The sequence below is a fragment of the Lolium rigidum genome, chromosome 1, assembly GCF_022539505.1.
Source record: "Lolium rigidum isolate FL_2022 chromosome 1, APGP_CSIRO_Lrig_0.1, whole genome shotgun sequence".
Taxonomy (NCBI): Eukaryota; Viridiplantae; Streptophyta; class Magnoliopsida; order Poales; family Poaceae; genus Lolium; species Lolium rigidum.
This window is the reverse complement of record NC_061508.1, coordinates 237,334,616-237,355,982: the sequence shown is the minus strand read 5'-3', so window position 1 is coordinate 237,355,982 and position 21,367 is coordinate 237,334,616. Positions and strand designations below refer to the sequence as shown.

Below are 21,367 nucleotides of genomic sequence, written 5' to 3'. Positions count from 1 at the left end.
CCCCACACGCTCCGTTCTCACGAGTTCTTCTCCATTCTTCCTCCTCCTCCCTCTCTCCGGTCTCCGCCGAGCACGAGCGCCTCCAGATCCCCTTCCGCGTCGAGGGATTCTCGCTCGCGGCCGTCCTCCGCTGCACCGTACTGGGACGACCGGCGTGGGGATCCGCCCGTGTGCTTGGATTGGTCCGATTTGCTGGTGAGGAACCCTAGCGCTCTTGGATTGCTTTGTAGAGTTTCGTTCTGCCCGTCTGATCCAGATCCTTCACCGTCTCCAGCTTGTTGCGGATTTGCCGTTCGCTGCCTGCGCGCGCGGACTGCGGATAGCGCGTATTCCCTCGGGGGAATCGGGGGCTTCAGCTGAACGCGCGTTACCGCCTGCTGGAGGTCTGGTAAGCGGTTGCGTTGGGCTTTCGAGTGATCTATCTAATTGCTAGTAGTATTTGAGATGCTCTTAGCCTATGCGTTTGGCGTCGCCGATTCCCTTTAATTTTTGTGGGGGAAATGTGTGTCCGTACGGTAGCTTGGAATAGGGAAGCTGTGGCACTTCTCTGTCATTGCGGCTGGAGACATCCGGATTTGTATTGTTCATGGAAATTCGATTGGCGGGTCGTTTAATCAATTAGGGGAAATGCACTAATGCAGAGATTGATGACAGGGATATTTACTTTCGAGTTTCGGAATTGTTGCTGTCCAGATAGTCGTGTAATGTTAGTCATGAAGGGTAATGTAAAATACCTGGTCTGTTCATTTCTGCGGTTGCAAACTAAACGAATGTTTCTGAATTGATCAGCAACTGAATCGCCTCATTGTGCAGACTGTGGTGGCAACATTTCCTGCAGTAAGATGGATAGATAGATAGTGTTTGAAATGGTTTCTTACTTTGTCAGTTCTTATGGCTGATGATTAGCTCCTACATCATTTATATCCACATTATTCTGTAGGATATGATTTTGAACGTGACAAAGTGCAGCATTGCCTTTCCGCAAGAACTAAGACTGAATTCTTGTTGTTTTCCCCAGCCTTCTGGGCGACGGTTCAGATTTGTACACCAGCAGGGATTACAGACATGGTTGCATCAAGACCACCAGGCACCCCTATAACCAAGATTGAGCGCACACCAACCCGTACCCCTGGGGGCACACCAGCCCGTACCCCTGGGGGCAGCGCCAGGCCCAAGGAGGAGAAAATATTTGTCACAGTTAGGGTGCGACCATTGAGCAAGAAGGAGCTGGCCGTGAAGGACCAGGCTGCCTGGGAATGTGCTGACAGTCAGACAATTATATACAAGGGCCCCCCACAGGACCGGGCTGCACCCACCTCTTACACTTTTGGTACACTGTCCAGCGATCAGCTCAAGCAATTCTGTATGTTGTGACAGAAGTGACCTTGTAATGAACTAATGAACGCCTATGTAATCCCTCCAGATAAGGTGTTTGGGCCGAGTTGTCAGACCGATTTGGTTTACGAAGACGGAGCTAAGGATGTTGCTATGTCTGCGTTGACAGGCATCAATGGTAGGCTGATGCTCACTTTCTAGCTTAGTGCTGGTGGAATGATGATCTGAAAGTGACCTTTCCCTTGTCTTTATTTTGCAGCCACCATTTTTGCCTATGGTCAGACTAGCAGTGGCAAGACATATACCATGAGAGGCGTGACAGAGAGTGCTGTCTGTGATATTTACAGGCACATGGAAAATGTGAGTTTTTCGTATCTTCTGTTGGTGATATTTTACAGACTCTGCATGGAAGACTGCCGTCATGTTCGTAAGACATAACCTTTTCTGCCTTTCTGGCTTTTGTCTATTGCTTAGACCCCTGAGAGGGAATTTGTTATCAAGATATCTGCTATGGAAATCTACAATGAGGTTGTGAAGGATCTTCTACAACCTGACTCTGGTCCCCTTCGGCTGTTAGATGATCCCGAGGTTTGTTAACTCAGTTAGTACCTCCTTACATAATCACCCTTCATGTTTGTAATGATCTTGTAAAAGTATGTTTTGGTTTGACAGAAAGGACCCATCGTGGAGAAGTTGGACGAACAAATTGCCAAGGACAGAGAACATCTGAGGCATCTAATCGGCATTTGTGAAGGTACTACTACTTGCAGAGTGTACCTCTCGAGAAAGAAGAAACATGCAAGGTTAATTGGTTGACATTTGTTAATGACCTACCAAATAACTGCAGAACAAAGACAGGTTGGGGAGACTGCACTGAATGACACCAGTTCTCGTTCCCACCAAATCATTAGGCTGGTACATGAGAAAAAAATCCTGTTTATGTTCCCACCTTTCCAAGAAAAATGCATTGAGAAAACAATTAATATTTTATCTTGTGTATCTCTATGCAGACAGTGGAGAGTAGGCTCCGTGAAGTGTCAGGCTGCGTTAAATCTTTTGTTGCTACTCTAGTAAGAATACTGCCCTACTTTTGGCATGTGGTATGCTGATTTTAGCTGTCCATGATCTTAATGATTTGTTTTTTTTGCTTTTGCGCAGAATTTTGTTGACCTTGCTGGAAGCGAAAGAGTTGCACAAACACATGCAATTGGCGCAAGATTGAAAGAAGGCTGCCATATAAATCTCAGTTTGCTGACTTTGACTAAAGTCATCCGAAAGCTAAGGTTTGAGTTCTTTAAAAGAGACACTTCTAGATAGGAAATTTGGATCATATGTCTCTGCTCTCTAGTAGCTTTTCTCTGCATTAATTGGGAAACTAGCTCTAATATAGTTACCTCCTCATGAATTTCATATAGAAGTGCACAACCAAAGCGCAAATGAATACATCAGATAAACATATTCTTACTAAAGAACATTATTATGTGAATGACATCGATTCTGTACCTCAAGTTAGTCGAATTCCAACAATTTTGGGTGAGTCATTTTGTGTATGTGAAACGACTTATGTTTTGTGAATGTCTCATAGTAGTAATTTCTTGGGTCTGCTGGCTAAATGACTGAAAGTTCAAACTTCACGATGTGGTTTTCTGTATATGAGTGGCATTTGGCATGTGATGACTAATAAACAGATGGTTCTTCCATTCAATCCAACTCATTTTTGTTATCTTCAAATTTTGGTTTTTATTGTAAATTTAATAATTTATAAGAGCGTAGACACATTCTAAATTAGAGTATCTGTCAGATTACCAGCATGTACCATGGTAAATACTTAAGTAATCGCATAAACTAGATAAATAATGCGAATAATTGTACGTTGCAAATTGGCTACCTGAGTTATAGAAACTGCCCCTGTTCACTTCAGCAATGCTTACAGTTACTGAAAGGTTCTTTGGATTAGCAGTGCCAGTTAGCATTAAGATTATGAGAGTAAGATGTTACATGGGGCATTTTTGTTTTTCTTGCTTCTGGCAGCAAAATCTAAGGAAAGAAAGTTTATCCTTATTGGGACTTCAAACATACTAACTATAAATTTGCATTGCAGCTCAGAGAAAAGAAGTGGACACATACCATATCGTGATTCGAAGCTCACACGTATTTTGCAACTTTCTTTGGGTGGCAATGCAAGAACGGCCATCATCTGTACCATGAGCCCAGCCCTGACACACGTAGAGCAATCTAGAAATACTTTATTCTTTGCAGCATGTGCCAAGGAGGTCACAAATACCGCAAAAGTTAATATGGTGAGAACTGCGACTCCAAGGTTCTTTGTCATACCCCCGGTTCTTGAAATAAACTTACCATTCCATTGTCCATACAGATTGTTTCTGATAAGCAACTCGTGAAGCACCTTCAAACTGAAGTTGCTAGGCTAGAGGCAGAACTACAAACCCCTGATCGTGCATCCTCTTCTGAGATCCTAAGAATAGAGAAGGACAGGAAAATCAGACAGGTAAGGTCTCTTACCAAGGACGAAATTCTTACTATTAACTATTGAGTTTTGAGGATTCGCTGAATATAGTTTTGTAATTGATCTGATAGAGTGAACCTTGCAGATGGAAGTAGAAATGGAAGAACTCAAGAAAGAACGAGATAATGCATATTCACAACTTGAAGAACTACGAAAGAAGATGGGTAACAACCAGCAAGTAAGATTTTGCCTTTTCCTTGAAGACATGTTCTTTTGCTGTCAACTGTATCATCTCCATTCTTCCCGCAAAAAACTAAATCTTCTCCAAATCCATCATTTTGTATAGGGTTGGAATCCCTTTGACTCACCGCAAAATGCCCGGAAGTGTCTCACATTTTCTGGGTCACTACAGCCTAGTAAAATGATCAAGATAAGGAACTCAATTAGACAATCATCCACTGCTCCCTTAACGCTAAAGCATGAAATTCGCAAACTCGAGCAGCTACAACAACAGCTTGAGGTTGAAGCGAACCGAGCTATTGAAGTATTACACAAGGAGGTTGAATGCCACAAGCATGGCAACCAAGATGCAGCGGAAACTATCGCTAAACTTCAGGTAGAAATCAGGGAGATGCAATCCGTTAGACCTGAGAACAGAGATGTTGAGATGATTACAGATGACGGGAATGGGTCTGATTTGAAAGATGAAATCAGTAGACTTCATATGCAAGACAATGATATTGCCAAACTTGAGGCAAAACTAGAAAGTGTACAGAAGTCTCTTGATAAATTGGTGATGTCACTTCCAAATGTTGGCACACAGTGTAATGAATCTTCGACAAAGTCCAATGCATCAAAAAAGAAGAGGAGGGTGTTTCTTCCGCTGGGCATGAACAACATAAACAAAGCAATAAGAGCACCTTGCTCTCCACACTCTTCTAGTAGACCTTCAGAATCGGATGTTGAGAACAAAGCTCCAGACGGCCACATTGTGTCTCACGGGGATTCAGAAAAGGCTACTCCCATGAAAAATGAAGAGAATGGAGATGTATCATCACGTGATGGAACACCACGCAATAGGCGATCCAGCTCAGTAAACATGAAGAAGATGCAGAGGATGTTCCAAAATGCAGCTGAAGAAAATGTAAGGAACATCAGGGATTATGTGACCGAGCTGAAGGAGAGAGTGGCGAAACTTCAGTACCAAAAGCAGCTGCTTGTCTGCCAGGTCCTGGCCCCATTTGATCTTCCACAAATATTTACTTTCTTGATCATTTTGAAAATATAATTATTCTGCTAAAATATGTTTTCTTCAAAATTTTCTTACAGGTCTTGGAATTGGAATCTAATGAAGGAAAACAAAATGACATGGAAGAAGATCGGGAGGAAACTTCGGGATGTCTACAAGATGGCCTTGAGCCATGGGACGGATTATTTAAGGCGCAGATGCAGCACATTATCCAGCTATGGGATCTCTGTCATGTATCGATCATACACAGAACCCAGTTCTATCGGCTATTCAGGGGGGATAGGGCTGATCAGATATACATCGAAGTTGAAGTTCGAAGATTGCTATGGTTGCAGCAGCATTTGGACGAAGTCGGTGATGCAAGTCCTGCTGGACCTGGTGACGACCTTGCAGTTTCTCGTGCCTCAAGGTAATTATGATGATAGGCCAACATGCTGCCTGTCCTATTCCTGTTTTACAAATTATGTTGATTAACTCTAGCAGCAAAAGGTAGTGTTGAACACTGCCAGAAAAGAGAGGGGGTGCAGGCCTGAGGCCCTATTTTGATGATGTTTTCTTTGGTCATAGTGATACCACTATTCTGAGCTTTAGCCATCATTCAACATCTACAACCTAGTCTATGATTTAAATACACTAGGTCAAGTCAAAATGTTTCACATGCCGTAACCCAATGTTGCTAATTCCTTATTTCCAAATAGCTCCAAGGCACCTGACATTTATTATGTGTACATTGCAGCATCAAGGTGTTGAGGAATGAGCGAGAATTTCTCGCAAGACGGATGGGCTCCAGGCTGACGGAAGAGGAGCGGGAGCGCCTGTTCATCAAATGGCAGGTCCCTCTCGAGGCGAAGCATCGGAAGCTGCAGCTGGTGAACAAGCTGTGGACAGACCCTGATGATCAAGTGCACATCGAGGAGAGCGCCGACACAGTTGCCCGATTGGTCGGTTTCTGCGAGGGTGGCAACATCAGCAAGGAGATGTTTGAGCTCAACTTCGCGGTCCCCGCATGCAGGAAGCCGTGGCTGATGGGCTGGCGGCCAATTTCGAACAGGATCAGGGAGAGAGCTCAAACTTTGGTAACTCAGACCATCAGGCCATGACAGTAAAGGAGAAATGGCCATGCAATTTCATCATGTCCAGATGACCTGTTCTGGTTCGAACAGGGAGGGAGGATACTGTAGGAGATTATAAGCCTGTCAAGGTAAACTTGTGGGATTATGCGGTTCAGGTTTTCGAGGTTGTACTACATGGCCTAATTGGTGGTTCTTCATCCGGCTGTCATGTCCTGGCCTTTCAGTGTCACCAATGGAGATTGAGGGAACACTGGAAATAATGAAATTAGGGCTCTGGCAGTCGTCCACCTGGCCTGTAGATATACTGTGGTAGGAATTACTAGTCAAAACTACATTTTAGAACCATGTTTATGTCCGAAACATCACTTCCTTGTGAAGCGGAGAGATTATTTCATGGTCAAAAGCAGAAAATATTTCATGGTTGTTTGGTTTCACGCCAAAAATGGTATAATGCTCACATGAGAACAAGGCAACACATCGGATAAGATGTACCAAGAAATCTATATTTCTGACAACATAATCAAGAAAAAAAAATGCACAGCTCAATATGAATGGGGGATTCTATACACGATGAGGCAATTATTCTCACGCATATAATTTACACTAGTAAGAAAGATGCTTCTGTGTACAAGTCCTATGGCTATCCTATCACGGTATCACACCTGCACAAAAATCTTCAGAAGGCTGTCTTCTGTTGTCTATTCTCCATTAAGCATGCAGGATTTTGCACTTTCCTTCCTCTGTTGCCTGCGTGATTTCTTCCACACAAACCATCTTGACCACACCCTGGGTTAGCTTCTATATTCTCCACGCAAAATGAAAAAACTATGGTCCGAGGAAATCTCACAGGAGTATCAAAAGCTGGACAACAATAATATCTGCATAGCTCACTTCATCAGATCCAAGAATACAAAACCGTTCCAAAGGCTATGAAGCACCATCGATGCCAATAGGTTGCGTGACCTGGCAAAGACACCTCCCATCACAACACCAAGAAATATCAACGGCAATACCCTTTGAATGTTGAAGTGCGCCAGCGCAAATGCTGCGGCACTTACCAGGATCGAACATGGAAGAGGCATGTATCGTGTTAGAGATGGGAGAAGGAAACCACGGAACACAATCTCTTCCCATATAGGTGCACACACAGTGACTACCACAGCATATAAGGCCATCGCCACTGGGTCACGGGCAACAATGGATTGCTCTACACTGGATATACCGACGACTGGCCCTGACGACATATGAACTAGGCTGATATTGATGTGAGAAAGCAAATTAACCAATGGGAATAGCAGACATCCCAATGCTACATCCCAATGCCATCTGCCCTTCAATTTGAACTCAAACCAACCTTGAGGAAGGGGACGGAATCTACCAAGGCACTGGTGAATGATAGCAATCCCAGCAAGGCCTTCAGTAATGTCCGTCACAAGGCTATATAATGCTTGCCCCCTGTGCGTCAATGTTTCCTTGCTAAAGCCAGCAGCATGAGCCAAGAATGGCACTATCCAGGAACCCACGAGCCAAAATGTGGCAATCCACAAAAACATGACCTGTATTCAGAAAGCATAAGTGAGTTCCTCTTAGTACCAAATCCATACGAACTGCTAATAGAACATTATATTCAAACATGATCCCCGGGTTCACAATTAATTTTAGTAAGGCAATCAATAACCAATATTTTAGCGGTGGGAACAAAGAGCTCATAAACCATTCATTCCTCTCTATTTGACATATCATGCTAACAGAGATATCAATAACTTTTTTCTAAGAGTGAGAAATATTGTAATCCAGCATGTTTGGAATTGCTCCTGTGGATTTGTGACTCTGAGTTCAGTTCCACGTAAGATTTTTTAGTGTAAAGTGAATGGTGCAAACTATATAATGCTTGTTGGGTCCAACTTCCCCACATGCCAGTGAGCCCTTTTACATGAGTAAACAGCGGAAGTGCAAGCAGGATGCTACGGAACGGGAATGAAAGAATTAAACAGAAGATTATGTGAGTGCATAAATATCTTGACATAACTTATAAGCTTGCTACAACATACAAAAGTCATACGTAGGAAATTAAGTGCAATATTATTATCTGTCTGATCTGAAATATCCAAAAGAAGTATTCACATGAGTTCAATGAAATACAGGTTATAAATTACGATATGAGAAAAACAACAGCTGGTACCAATTTGTATTCCAAAAGATAACCAGAAGATAAAATAGCAAAATGGTTATCACATAAACCAAAAATCAATACGGGAGCATAATACATCTAATATTCTCCATGATTCCGTGCCTAATCATTTAATATGGGTTTGCGAAATAAGTATGCATCTGACTATAACTAGACGATTCTATTGACGAAGTCACATCTTTCTCTTATGAGTGCATCACTGATTTGGACCCAGATCTCCATTTGTCTGATCAACTAGTATACATGCCCAGAACAATCCGTATTTGGTATTTGTGAGCATGGCTTGGATATGGAAAGACCAATACCTTACCTAGACCGACCGGTTTCAACCATCATGCCATTTAAAGTACTTTTTTTTTCAACCAGTTGTCAGTGAGGTTGCTGCAATAGACCAAGGACCACCAGAAGTGGATACAATAGGTGGAGAACTAACCTGGGCAATAGTTTGTCCAGTCCAAGGTACCATCCAGCGTTCATTCCAAAATCTGGATACTCTTTCCTGTAGATTTTCCTTTATCTGGAACATAGATTAATAATTCTCACTGCCTCGCATGACAAATTGAAGTTTGAACAATGAAAGGGCTAGCAGCAAGCTAACAAATGCGGGTATTAGGGTGATACAAAGTATAAACCAACACGTAAGTCTATGTTGGTAAGAAAATCAACTCATCCGCAGCAATCGATTTTTTAATCACCACGGTATGGTTTCTTAGATAGCGTTGCAAATGAGCAAGTGAACATCGAAGCTATAGTTTTCACTCCTGTTCTATCCTGCATAGTGTGATGCTATGCCTTCATCAGTGTGATGCTATGCCTTCATTCTGCAGTACCCGACTAATATATTCTACATGTGAAACTGCTATTGCTAAAAAAAGAAGTTGGCATGCTGGAAATAAATAAATCGGACTTACCTTGAGCAAAATAACGAACAGATCTCTACTTTCATAACTCTGCTCTTCCTCGTTGGAGCTCCCACCCTCTCCCCCCTTCACCTCCTTGTCCCCAGGCATCTCCACCCGCCCAATGTACTTGAAGCCGGTGCCATCATCAGATGCCGCTGACCCATCCTGCTCCTGCCTGAAGCACGAGATGTGAACCAGCCTCCGTCCCTAAACGCACGCAGCAAGCAGTGTGATTCTACTGTGTACTGCTACACAGGAACGAAATCACGCAGTTGAATCGAAGGGCGTTGTCTGCCTTACCTTGGCGGGAGCAGCCCTGCTGCTAGGCCCGAATCCGAGCTGGGAGGGGGGAGGGGTGGAGGGCCCAGCCCTACCACGCGGGAGCCGCGGTGGGGGAGGGGCTAGGCAGGAGGCGACGGACATCGGTGGGTAGAGTGGGAGGAGGAGGCGTGGAGCACGGAGGCCGTCCGCCTCTGTAATCACGCGGAAGGGGAAGCGCGCAGGCGCAGCCCCCGGTGGCGCGTACCGGCAGAGAAGCAGATCGAGATCGCCAGTGTCATCAGGGAAGAAGCTTGCGGTGACGCGGGGCGCGCTAGAGGCCGTGGGGGAGCGGGCTGGCCGGCCGGCGGCGATGCCGCGTCGGCGGTGCGGCGAGCAACGACAGCCGCCGGGACGGAGCAGTTGACGACAGGTGGGGGAGGGAGAGTGGTGAGGTCGTGACGATGGGGAAAAGATAAGGGAGGTGGCTTTGAGATTCGCGTTGCGATGCCTATGACTCGTGATCGTCTCTGGACTTGGGACTGTTTCATTCTCAGAATCTCAGGTGAGTTGTTGGGGATGTCGTGGAACAAGGACGATTCTATCTATCTACACTACCTAAAAAGTACGAATGTGTTCCTTATTCTGCCAATCTTCGCAATACGTTTTGGTCGTCTTCGTCGTAATTTCGTCCCGCACGCGCCTATCTGGGCCGCGCGAACATGGGCCGCCCTCCACTGCACGAGCATCACCGCCCGCACGCCAAGGATCCTCGTCCTCGCCTCCCCCCTCGCCAAGGCTCCTCGCCCTCGCCTCCTGCGCCGCCTGTTGTTCCTCATCTCTGGGAACGCCGCCTGCCTCCTCTGTGACGTGGCGCCGTCGATGCCCCAGAGCGCGTCATCCTCGAGTGGATCGATGGACGCCGCGGTGTCTCCTCCTGCCGATTCATCCTCTGTGGGTTCCGCATCGTCCCGCTTGGCTTCGACATTGACGCCGGCGTGCTCATCACCCAGCAAACTCTTGTTCAGGTATGATTGTCCCGTTCTGACTTCTGATGGCCTCGCTCAGGTGAAGATTTAGTGGCTTGCAGTTGAGTTAGGTGGTCGTATTGCAGACTGGTTGATCGATCTGATGACATATATCATATGTCTCTTGAAGTTCTGCTTGTAACGAGTCCAAGTGTCCAACAAGTATTCTTCATCGGCTACAACCTTACAACCTCCGGGGATTTTGCCAAGCTTGGTGCGCGAGCACACCGTTCGACTCTCTCGCAACCAATCAACAGGTGAGTTAGATCCACTTCGAGAAGAGCAGACAACACCGTTGACGTTATTTAGAACATCATAATTCTGAGTGATACTTATGACCAGTGAAGATTTATATGTATTTCTTTTGCTACAGCTCCTGAGGGACCAATACATCTAGAATTTAGATGAGATGATAGGCTTGAAGAAAAAAAGTGAGAATCAAAGCAATATATATTCCTTGCTCGGTCATTTTATCCTTGTTCAAATATCAAAGTGAGTTTGTATAGCTCTTATCTTCTTATCTATATTGGGAGTATCGGCTTGAAAGCTTGCACCAAGAAATGGGGTCTCTTGTAAAATTATCCTTATTTTTCTCTTTAGTCTTTCAGATTTTTATCTCAACGTGCATCAACTCGAACTTTTGGTTGGTTTGCCTTTTGGTAAGTAACCCCGCAAAGTATTTTATCCCGCTGCTCCAATATGACCCATGTTATTTGCGGGTGCACTATCTTACGGTTTGATTGCTCGGTTAAATGCCTCGGGTGTCAACAACAACAAATCTGCTTGTGGCAGGACTGTAGACTATAAAGGATTCACTGTCCTCTTTTCTAGCATGTCTGAGCTAATGTTTTGGCTTTAAAATGAATTTCCTTTCCTTTCGAAATTGTGTAATCGGTGTTATCTCGTGGAACAGAGGTAGGAGGGGTGCATAATTTTGAAATCCACGTAGAGCACTCCTGGGCTTGAACTCGTATTATCCGGTTCACGTTGATGCATTTCACGTGGGTGCTTGTGGATATGATAATACATGTATTGTACCTGAAAGTTGGTGCAGGTAATCGTCATTGAATGTACATAGTTGTGTGAAGCTTTGAACATGGTTTTCTTGTGCAACTTGTACAAGGCTATATAACTAGATGCTCTGAATAACATTTGTCTGAAGTTACAGAACCACCAAACTAGGTAACTAGAAACTGTATTTCGGTATCCCCGATAGGTTTGTATTCTAAGTTTCTGTTCCCCATCTACCACCATGCTCAATGGTCATGTAATTGCTATCACTTTTCTATTGGGTAACATTAGTGGGATTTATATATTTATCTGGTTTGGGAAGCAAAGTAATAGACTTTCTATAACTTATTTCTTCATACCAACCAGCTTTAAAGATAAGCTTAGAAACTATAAGCTAAGCTTTACTCGGATACTTGGCCGTTTTATTAAATTGTATTTAATGTTTCCATTTCAGATGAGATTTCTCTCTATCAATTAAGTGTTTGCAAGAGTCGTCGGCACTGATTTCAGATCTTAAGTACTTAATCTATTTTCTTCTTTGTGTTTAGTTCAAATGCAATAATAGTGTTTTTTTCCAGCTTTGCAATACGTTTTGGTCGTCTTCGTCGTAATTTCGTCCCGCACGCGCCTATCTGGGCCGCGCGAACATGGGCCGCCCTCCACTGCACGAGCATCACCGCCCGCACGCCAAGGCTCCTCGCCCTCGCCTCCTGCGCCGCCTGTCGTTCCCCATCTCTGGGAACGCCGCCTGCCTCCTCTGTGACGTGGCGCCGTCGATGCCCCAGAGCGCGTCATCCTCGAGTGGATCGATGGATGCCGCGGTGTCTCCTCCTGCCGATTCGTCCTCTGTGGGTTCCGCATCGTCCCGCTTGGCTTCGACATTGACGCCGGCGTGCTCCTCACCCGAGCAAACTCTTGTTCGGGTATGACTGTCCCGTTCGACTTCGATGGCCTCGCTCGGGTGAAGATTTAGTGGCTGGCAGGTTGAGTTAGGTGGTCGTATTGCGGATCGGTTGATCGATCCGATGACATATATCATATGTCTCTTGAAGTTCTGCTTGTAACGAGTCCAAGTGTCCAACAAGTATTCTTCATCGGCTACAACCTTACAACCTCCGGGGATTTTGTCAAGCTTGGTGCGCGAGCACACCGTTCGACTCTCCTGCAACCAATCAACAGGTGAGTTAGATCCACTTCGAGAAGAGCAGCAACACCGTTGACGTTATTTAGAACATCATAATTCGAGTGATACTTATGACCGAGTGAAGATTTATATGTATTTCTTTTGTTACAGCTCCTGAGGGACCAATACATCTAGAATTTAGATGAGATGATAGGCTTGAAGAAAAAAGTGAGAATCAAAGCAATATATATTCCTTGCTCGGTCATTTTATCCTTGTTCAAATATCAAAGTGAGTTTGTATAGCTCTTATCTTCTTATCTATATTGGGAGTATCGGCTTGAAAGCTTGCACCAAGAAATGGGGTCTCTTGTAAAATTATCCTTATTTTTCTCTTTAGTCTTTCAGATTTTTATCTCAACGTGCATCAACTGAACTTTTGGTTGGTTTGCCTTTTGGTAAGTAACCACCGCAAAGTATTTTATCCCGCTGCTCCAATATGACCCATGTTATTTGCAGGTGCACTATCTTACGGTTTGATTGCTCGGTTAAATGCCTCGGGTGTCAACAACAACAAATCTGCTTGTGGCAGGACTGTAGACTATAAAGGATTCACTGTCCTCTTTTCTAGCATGTCTGAGCTAATGTTTTGGCTTTAAAATGAATTTCCTTTCCTTTCGAAATTGTGTAACTGGTGTTATCTGTGGAACAGAGGTAGGAGGGGTGCATAATTTTGAAATCCACGTAGAGCACTCCTTGGCTTGAACTCGTATTATCTGGTTCACGTTGATGCATTTCACGTGGGTGCTTGTGGATATGATAATACATGTATTGTACCTGAAAGTTGGTGCAGGTAATCGTCATTGAATGTACATAGTTGTGTGAAGCTTTGAACATGGTTTTCTTGTGCAACTTGTACAAGGCTATATAACTAGATGCTCTGAATAACATTTGTCTGAAGTTACAGAACCACCAAACTAGGTAACTAGAAACTGTATTTTTGGTATCCCCTGATAGGTTTGTATTCTAAGTTTCTGTTCCCCATCTACCACCATGCTCAATGGTCATGTAATTGCTATCACTTTTCTATTGGGTAACATTAGTGGGATTTATATATTTATCTGGTTTGGGAAGCAAAGTAATAGACTTTCTATAACTTATTTCTTCATACCAACCAGCTTTAAAGATAAGCTTAGAAACTATAAGCTAAGCTTTACTGGATACTTGGCCGTTTTATTAAATTGTATTTAATGTTTCCATTTCAGATGAGATTTCTCTCTATCAATTAAGTGTTTGCAAGAGTCGTCGGCACAGATTTCAGATCTTAAGTACTTAATCTATTTTCTTCTTTGTGTTTAGTTCAAATGCAATAATAGTGTTTTTTTCCAGCTTTGCAATACGTTTTGGTCGTCTTCGTCGTAATTTCGTCCCGCACGCGCCTATCTGGGCCGCGCGAACATGGGCCGCCCTCCACTGCACGAGCATCACCGCCCGCACGCCAAGGCTCCTCGTCCTCGCCTCCTGCGCCGCCTGTTGTTCCCCATCTCTGGGAATGCCGCCTGCCTCCTCTGTGACGTGGCGCCGTCGATGCCCCAGAGCGCGTCATCCTCGAGTGGATCGATGGATGTCGCGGTGTCTCCTCCTGCCGATTCGTCCTCTGTGGGTTCCGCATCGTCCCGCTTGGCTTCGACATTGACGCCGGCGTGCTCCTCACCCAGCAAACTCTTGTTCAGGTATGACTGTCCCGTTCTGACTTCTGATGGCCTCGCTCAGGTGAAGATTTAGTGGCTGGCAGTTGAGTTAGGTGGTCGTATTGCAGATCGGTTGATCGATCCGATGACATATATCATATGTCTCTTGAAGTTCCGCTTGTAACGAGTCCAAGTGTCCAACAAGTATTCTTCATCAGCTACAACCTTACAACCTCCGGGGATTTTGTCAAGCTTGGTGCGCAGAGCACACCGTTCGACTCTCCTGCAACCAATCAACAGGTGAGTTAGATCCACTTCGAGAAGAGCAGCAACACTTGTTGACGTTATTTAGAACATCATAATTCCGAGTGATACTTATGACCGAGTGAAGATTTATATGTATTTCTTTTGTTACAGACTCCTGAGGGACCAATACATCTAGAATTTAGATGAGATGATAGGCTTGAAGAAAAAAGTGAGAATCAAAGCAATATATATTCCTTGCTCGGTCATTTTATCCTTGTTCAAATATCAAAGTGAGTTTGTATAGCTCTTATCTTCTTATCTATATTGGGAGTATCGGCTTGAAAGATTGCACCAAGAAATGGGGTCTCTTGTAAAATTATCCTTATTTTTCTCTTTAGTCTTTCAGATTTTTATCTCAACGTGCATCAACTGAACTTTTGGTTGGTTTGCCTTTTGGTAAGTAACCCTGCAAAGTATTTTATCCCGCTGCTCCAATATGACCCATGTTATTTGCAGGTGCACTATCTTACGGTTTGATTGCTCGGTTAAATGCCTCGGGTGTCAACAACAACAAATCTGCTTGTGGCAGGACTGTAGACTATAAAGGATTCACTTGTCCTCTTTTCCAGCATGTCCGAGCTAATGTTTTGGCTTTAAAATGAATTTCCTTTCCTTTCGAAATTGTGTAATCGGTGTTATCCGTGGAACAGAGGTAGGAGGGGTGCATAATTTTGAAATCCACGTAGAGCACTCCTTGGCTTGAACTCGTATTATCTGGTTCACGTTGATGCATTTCACGTGGGTGCTTGTGGATATGATAATACATGTATTGTACCTGAAAGTTGGTGCAGGTAATCGTCATTGAATGTACATAGTTGTGTGAAGCTTTGAACATGGTTTTCTTGTGCAACTTGTACAAGGCTATATAACTAGATGCTCGAATAACATTTGTCCGAAGTTACGAGAACCACCAAACTAGGTAACTAGAAACTGTATTTACGGTATCCCCTGATAGGTTTGTATTCTAAGTTTCGTTCCCCATCTACCACCATGCTCAATGGTCATGTAATTGCTATCACTTTTCTATTGGGTAACATTAGTGGGATTTATATATTTATCTGGTTTGGGAAGCAAAGTAATAGACTTTCTATAACTTATTTCTTCATACCAACCAGCTTTAAAGATAAGCTTAGAAACTATAAGCTAAGCTTTCTCTGGATACTTGGCCGTTTTATTAAATTGTATTTAATGTTTCCATTTCGGATGAGATTTCTCTCTATCAATTAAGTGTTTGCAAGAGTCGTCGGCACAGATTTCAGATCTTAAGTACTTAATCTATTTTCTTCTTTGTGTTTAGTTCAAATGCAATAATAGTGTTTTTTTCCAGCTTTGCAATACGTTTTGGTCGTCTTCGTCGTAATTTCGTTCCGCACGCGCCTATCTGGGCCGCGCGAACATGGGCCGCCCTCCACTGCACGAGCATCACCGCCCGCACGCCAAGGCTCCTCGCCCTCGCCTCCTGCGCCGCCTGTTGTTCCCCATCTCTGGGAACGCCGCCTGCCTCCTCTGTGATGTGGCGCCGTCGATGCCCCAGAGCGCGTCATCCTCGAGTGGATCGATGGATGTCGCGGTGTCTCCTCCTGCCGATTCGTCCTCTGTGGGTTCCGCATCGTCCCGCTTGGCTTCGACATTGACGCCGGCGTGCTCCTCACCCAGCAAACTCTTGTTCAGGTATGACTGTCCTGTTCTGACTTCTGATGGCCTCGCTCAGGTGAAGATTTAGTGGCTGGCAGTTGAGTTAGGTGGTCGTATTGCAGACTGGTTGATCGATCTGATGACATATATCATATGTCTCTTGAAGTTCTGCTTGTAACGAGTCCAAGTGTCCAACAAGTATTCTTCATCAGCTACAACCTTACAACCTCCAGGGATTTTGTCAAGCTTGGTGCGCGAGCACACCGTTCGACTCTCCTCGCAACCAATCAACAGGTGAGTTAGATCCACTTCCGAGAAGAGCAGCAACACCGTTGACGTTATTTAGAACATCATAATTCTGAGTGATACTTATGACCGGTGAAGATTTATATGTATTTCTTTTGTTACAGCTCTCCGAGGGACCAATACATCTAGAATTTAGATGAGATGATAGGCTTGAAGAAAAAAGTGAGAATCAAAGCAATATATATTCCTTGCTCGGTCATTTTATCCTTGTTCAAATATCAAAGTGAGTTTGTATAGCTCTTATCTTCTTATCTATATTGGGAGTATCGGCTTGAAAGATTGCACCAAGAAATGGGGTCTCTTGTAAAATTATCCTTATTTTTCTCTTTAGTCTTTCAGATTTTTATCTCAACGTGCATCAACTGAACTTTTGGTTGGTTTGCCTTTTGGTAAGTAACCCTGCAAAGTATTTTATCCCGCTGCTCCAATATGACCCATGTTATTTGCAGGTGCACTATCTTACGGTTTGATTGCTCGGTTAAATGCCTCGGGTGTCAACAACAACAAATCTGCTTGTGCCGGGACTGTAGACTATAAAGGATTCACTCGTCCTCTTTTCCAGCATGTCCGAGCTAATGTTTTGGCTTTAAAATGAATTTCCTTTCCTTTCGAAATTGTGTAAGCGGTGTTATCTCGTGGAACGAGAGGTAGGAGGGGTGCATAATTTTGAAATCCACGTAGAGCACTCCTGGGCTTGAACTCGTATTATCTGGTTCACGTTGATGCATTTCACGTGGGTGCTTGTGGATATGATAATACATGTATTGTACCTGAAAGTTGGTGCAGGTAATCGTCATTGAATGTACATAGTTGTGTGAAGCTTTGAACATGGTTTTCTTGTGCAACTTGTACACGGCTATATAACTAGATGCTCTGAATAACATTTGTCTGAAGTTACAGAACCACCAAACTAGGTAACTAGAAACTGTATTTCTGGTATCCCCTGATAGGTTTGTATTCTAAGTTTCTGTTCCCCATCTACCACCATGCTCAATGGTCATGTAATTGCTATCACTTTTCTATTGGGTAACATTAGTGGGATTTATATATTTATCTGGTTTGGGAAGCAAAGTAATAGACTTTCTATAACTTATTTCTTCATACCAACCAGCTTTAAAGATAAGCTTAGAAACTATAAGCTAAGCTTTACTGGATACTTGGCCGTTTTATTAAATTGTATTTAATGTTTCCATTTCAGATGAGATTTCTCTCTATCAATTAAGTGTTTGCAAGAGTCGTCGGCACAGATTTTAGATCTTAAGTACTTAATCTATTTTCTTCTTTGTGTTTAGTTCAAATGCAATAATAGTGTTTTTTTCCAGCTTTGCGGATCAGCTAGATGCTGCATCGCAATAATATAACAACATTCTGTAAGCACCTTTTTTCCCTTGCACTATTGTGTGCATGCACTGTAATTATGTAATGTGCAAGAGGACCAATCTCATTTTATATTTGGAAAACCAGTTGCATTACATTTGCAAGTTTATAATGTTATTTTACTTGGATTATTTAAATATTCTTTTGTGAAAGGATGTATCCTAGAGAGGAGGCAAAGTGACTCATAGTTTTGTTCTAGCAGAGTAAGGAGATGTAGGTAGGTGGAGCCATCATCGCTGATGAATATTAGACCTGTTTCTTCTTTTAAGCTAGATATATTCGTTTACTTCCACACAATGTATTTACTCCTTTTCCAAACTACCTCACCTCTCTTCAACTAGCTGCCTTGTCTTAGCGCCAGGCTTTTTTTTATTAGATATTCAGATTGGTTTACTTACGGCGGAAAGGAACAATGTCAATTCATGTGTGCGCTTAGGAATGCAGCGTCCATTAATAACTTTCAATATTTTGTAAAATGTTCGGTACTTAAGTTCAGGTTTGATAGTCGGTTACATTGCTGCAGGTTGGCTAATTATTAGTAACTTTCGTGCCTGATAATATTTACAATAATACACAAGGCTTGCATATAATATGTTCAGTTTTTCAATATATATATATATGGTTCCTGCTGACAAGTTTGAAGGATAAATGCTCGATGCGGTGAATAGAATATGTTGGTGCACATTGCTGATACTTGCTATAATGTTCAGATATCACTGTTGCACTTTTGCTTCTTGCTCTTTCAGCCTCATCGTGTTGCTCTTACAATTGCAACCTTTTACTTCACAAAACCATGAATCACGTTGTACGATATATTTGAACCTTGTTGATAAACAAAAAAGACACAAACGTCTTGTTCTTGAATGCAGACCCTGCCCAGCTTTCCATGATTAAATTGTATTCTTTATGACATTTTTCGCTTGTAAGATGTTAATCCGATGCTTACTTAGCATTATCGTTGACATAGTGCTGATTTGATTCTCTCTTTTTTCAGTTGTTCTACCAGATGACACATCCATCTATCGGGGAATTATTTTGCTATCCATTGGGAATTGAGATGCAATGCTGCTTCACATTTGTGCTCTATTGATGCTTTTGTAAAATGATTGAATCATATAAAACCAATACAAAATTATTCTTTTGTTTTCCCATTTTTTTGAAGTGTATCAGATTGCACATTACTATTGCTTATTGAAAGTCTACACTCAGATAGTCCTAATTGCATGTTTTCTGACACATCCATTCATCAGGAGATTATTTTGCTACCAATTGGGAATTGAAGTGCAGTGCTGCCTTCGATTGTGCTCTTGTCATGCTTGGTAAAATAACTGAACTATATAAAATGAAAAACAAATTGTTATATTATATGTTGTTCTTAGTTTTCGAAGTGCATCAGTTTACGATTACTGTTGTTTACTGAAAATCTACAATGAGATAGTCCTAATTGCATATTTGAACGTTTTGGGATTTTGAATAGTTCTTACATACCATCATGTATCGAAAAAGGATTCTTTTACTGAAAATCTTATCCAGGGCGTTTATGCTTTAAACCTATTCAATGCCAAGCAAAAGAGTGTAACCAATGTCGTATCTGTGGTGACCCGGCATACCACTGCATGGTGTAGTATGCAAGTCTGATACAACACCAATGAAACACCGTTCCACTAGTATTATATCGCTCAGAGTGGTACAACGGAAACATATGCGGGTCCAAGGCATGTCTATAGAATTACAACATTGACTCTGTTATATAAGATCATCACAGCCTCCTACTTTACAATGAGGTAAACTGCAAATAAACTCCAGAAGAACGACTCGTAGTCTAGTCTTATCACGAACTCTATTTGTAGGGTATTTAACTAGCTATAGAGGCTATGAATAGATTCTAGCTAATTAGGATCTAAGTTTAGGAAGCTAGTTCCATTCTATTGCTAATCTAGTTTGCCTCCTTGTTGGATGTGGTGTTTGACTCCTCTGACAGATTCATGTCCCTTGAAGTAATTGTTGACTCCTCGGTCTTCGAGTTGTAATGTAGATCCTCCTTTGATGCCTCCGTATCTAAGCAGGGGATTTAAGAGTGGGATGAGTACGAGCGTACTCAACAAGTTCATTATAGGAAAGAGGTGTTTAATGCACTAGCTACGACATTAGACCAGAAAGTCTAATACCAATGCGAGGTTTTCATAACCATTTCTTCAAAAGGTTGCTTTTATTCAGAAGAACTATGTCCGTCAGCCTTCACCGGTTTACTAGAACTTCATGGAGTTCCTTTCCGGCAGCGTTCGCAGTTCCAAAACCCGGAACAGGGAGTGACAGGTCACGATTCATTACACTCTCAGAGGTGTGTTGCTTTACCCATAAGAGATCTTAACCTTGTTGCCAACCGAGCACGTTACCCGTCCACACTTCCTTTGGTGTGAGGCCCGGTATAAGGTCTAGCCAATCATGTTCCTCCGCTATCTCGAACACCCACCCTTTGTTGCAATCTCCAACCCTGGGTCCTCGCCGGTCCTCTTATACCAATTAAGGATGGACCCCGACCACGACGTCAATTCAGGGCTCTACCATAAATTCCTTCGCCGGCAGTTGCAACCCATCATAGACCACATTACCGTGGGGACTTCAACGGGTTCCCCACCCTGCATCTTGTCTCTCGAGATCAAGTGCCTACGGTAATGCGCATCCGTTGATGAAAGAGAGGTGGAAACACTTTTGACTACTCCGTCCCACTCCGGATCTTATGGTTAACACGGTTATTACGGCACAAGAATCACTGGGTGACATTTGTTGTTTAATCCTAGATGGATATAAACCCTTGCAATGGAACCTCCACCATATCAACACAATCCATGGTTCCATTGCCCACCACATAGTCATATTCATAGTTATGAAAATAGTGGTTTTGCTTTTTATGCAATAGTGATAAACATAATACTTTGCAAGTAGTTTGGTAAAAATACTCAAATGACATGAGCAAGTGATGAACTTGCCTTTCTTGACTGCAAGATTATGCAGACAAGGTCTTCGATACGCAATAACTCCAAATTCTGAAATAGCATCATCGTTCGGTAAGGACGATGTTTAAAAGATTGGCAAGGATGCAATAATGCATAAGTATGAGATGCAATCGCTCTAAGCGTGACCTAACCCCGATGATTTAGGATCAGTAAGTTGTAATGATTGGTTCAGGGTGTGTTGCACTTTTAGAGTGATTGACAAACAAGGTTCTTATTAAGGATTGGTTGCTTGGTATCATAAACAGGTGTTGTAATATATCATAATAATAACACTAATAGCACACAACAATAACGTTTGGTATAATCCTAATATGTAATGAATGGTGGTTGGTTTTAGCACTATATGGCATGGTTAATGATTAATTATCATATACTTCAAAAAGAATAACTTTTGAAGAACA

The 21,367-nt window shown here is 42.9% G+C and overlaps 2 protein-coding genes across 2 annotated transcripts; one reads left to right on the top strand and one right to left on the bottom strand.

Annotated features, from left to right (window-relative positions):
• The first annotated feature begins 1,065 nt into the window (after positions 1–1,065).
• Positions 1,066–6,200, top strand: LOC124691502 (kinesin-like protein KIN-7A). The gene is made up of 14 exons (XM_047224783.1): positions 1,066–1,330; positions 1,424–1,513; positions 1,595–1,695; positions 1,810–1,923; positions 2,008–2,089; positions 2,183–2,250; positions 2,346–2,405; positions 2,494–2,618; positions 3,437–3,635; positions 3,713–3,844; positions 3,948–4,040; positions 4,149–5,030; positions 5,132–5,460; positions 5,788–6,200. The coding sequence occupies exons 1-14, from the start codon at positions 1,066–1,068 to the stop codon at positions 6,149–6,151; spliced, it is 2,904 nt and encodes a 967-aa protein (XP_047080739.1). The 3' UTR covers positions 6,152–6,200.
• Positions 6,201–6,649: 449 nt separating this feature from the next.
• Positions 6,650–9,655, bottom strand: LOC124691509. Its single transcript, XM_047224795.1, has 4 exons — positions 9,518–9,655; positions 9,227–9,424; positions 8,749–8,832; positions 6,650–7,680 (listed from the first exon to the last, which is right to left on the bottom strand). Exons 1-4 carry the CDS (start codon positions 9,638–9,640, stop codon positions 7,012–7,014), a joined length of 1,074 nt encoding a protein of 357 aa, XP_047080751.1. The 5' UTR covers positions 9,641–9,655; the 3' UTR covers positions 6,650–7,011.
• Between the last annotated feature and the right edge of the window lie 11,712 nt (positions 9,656–21,367).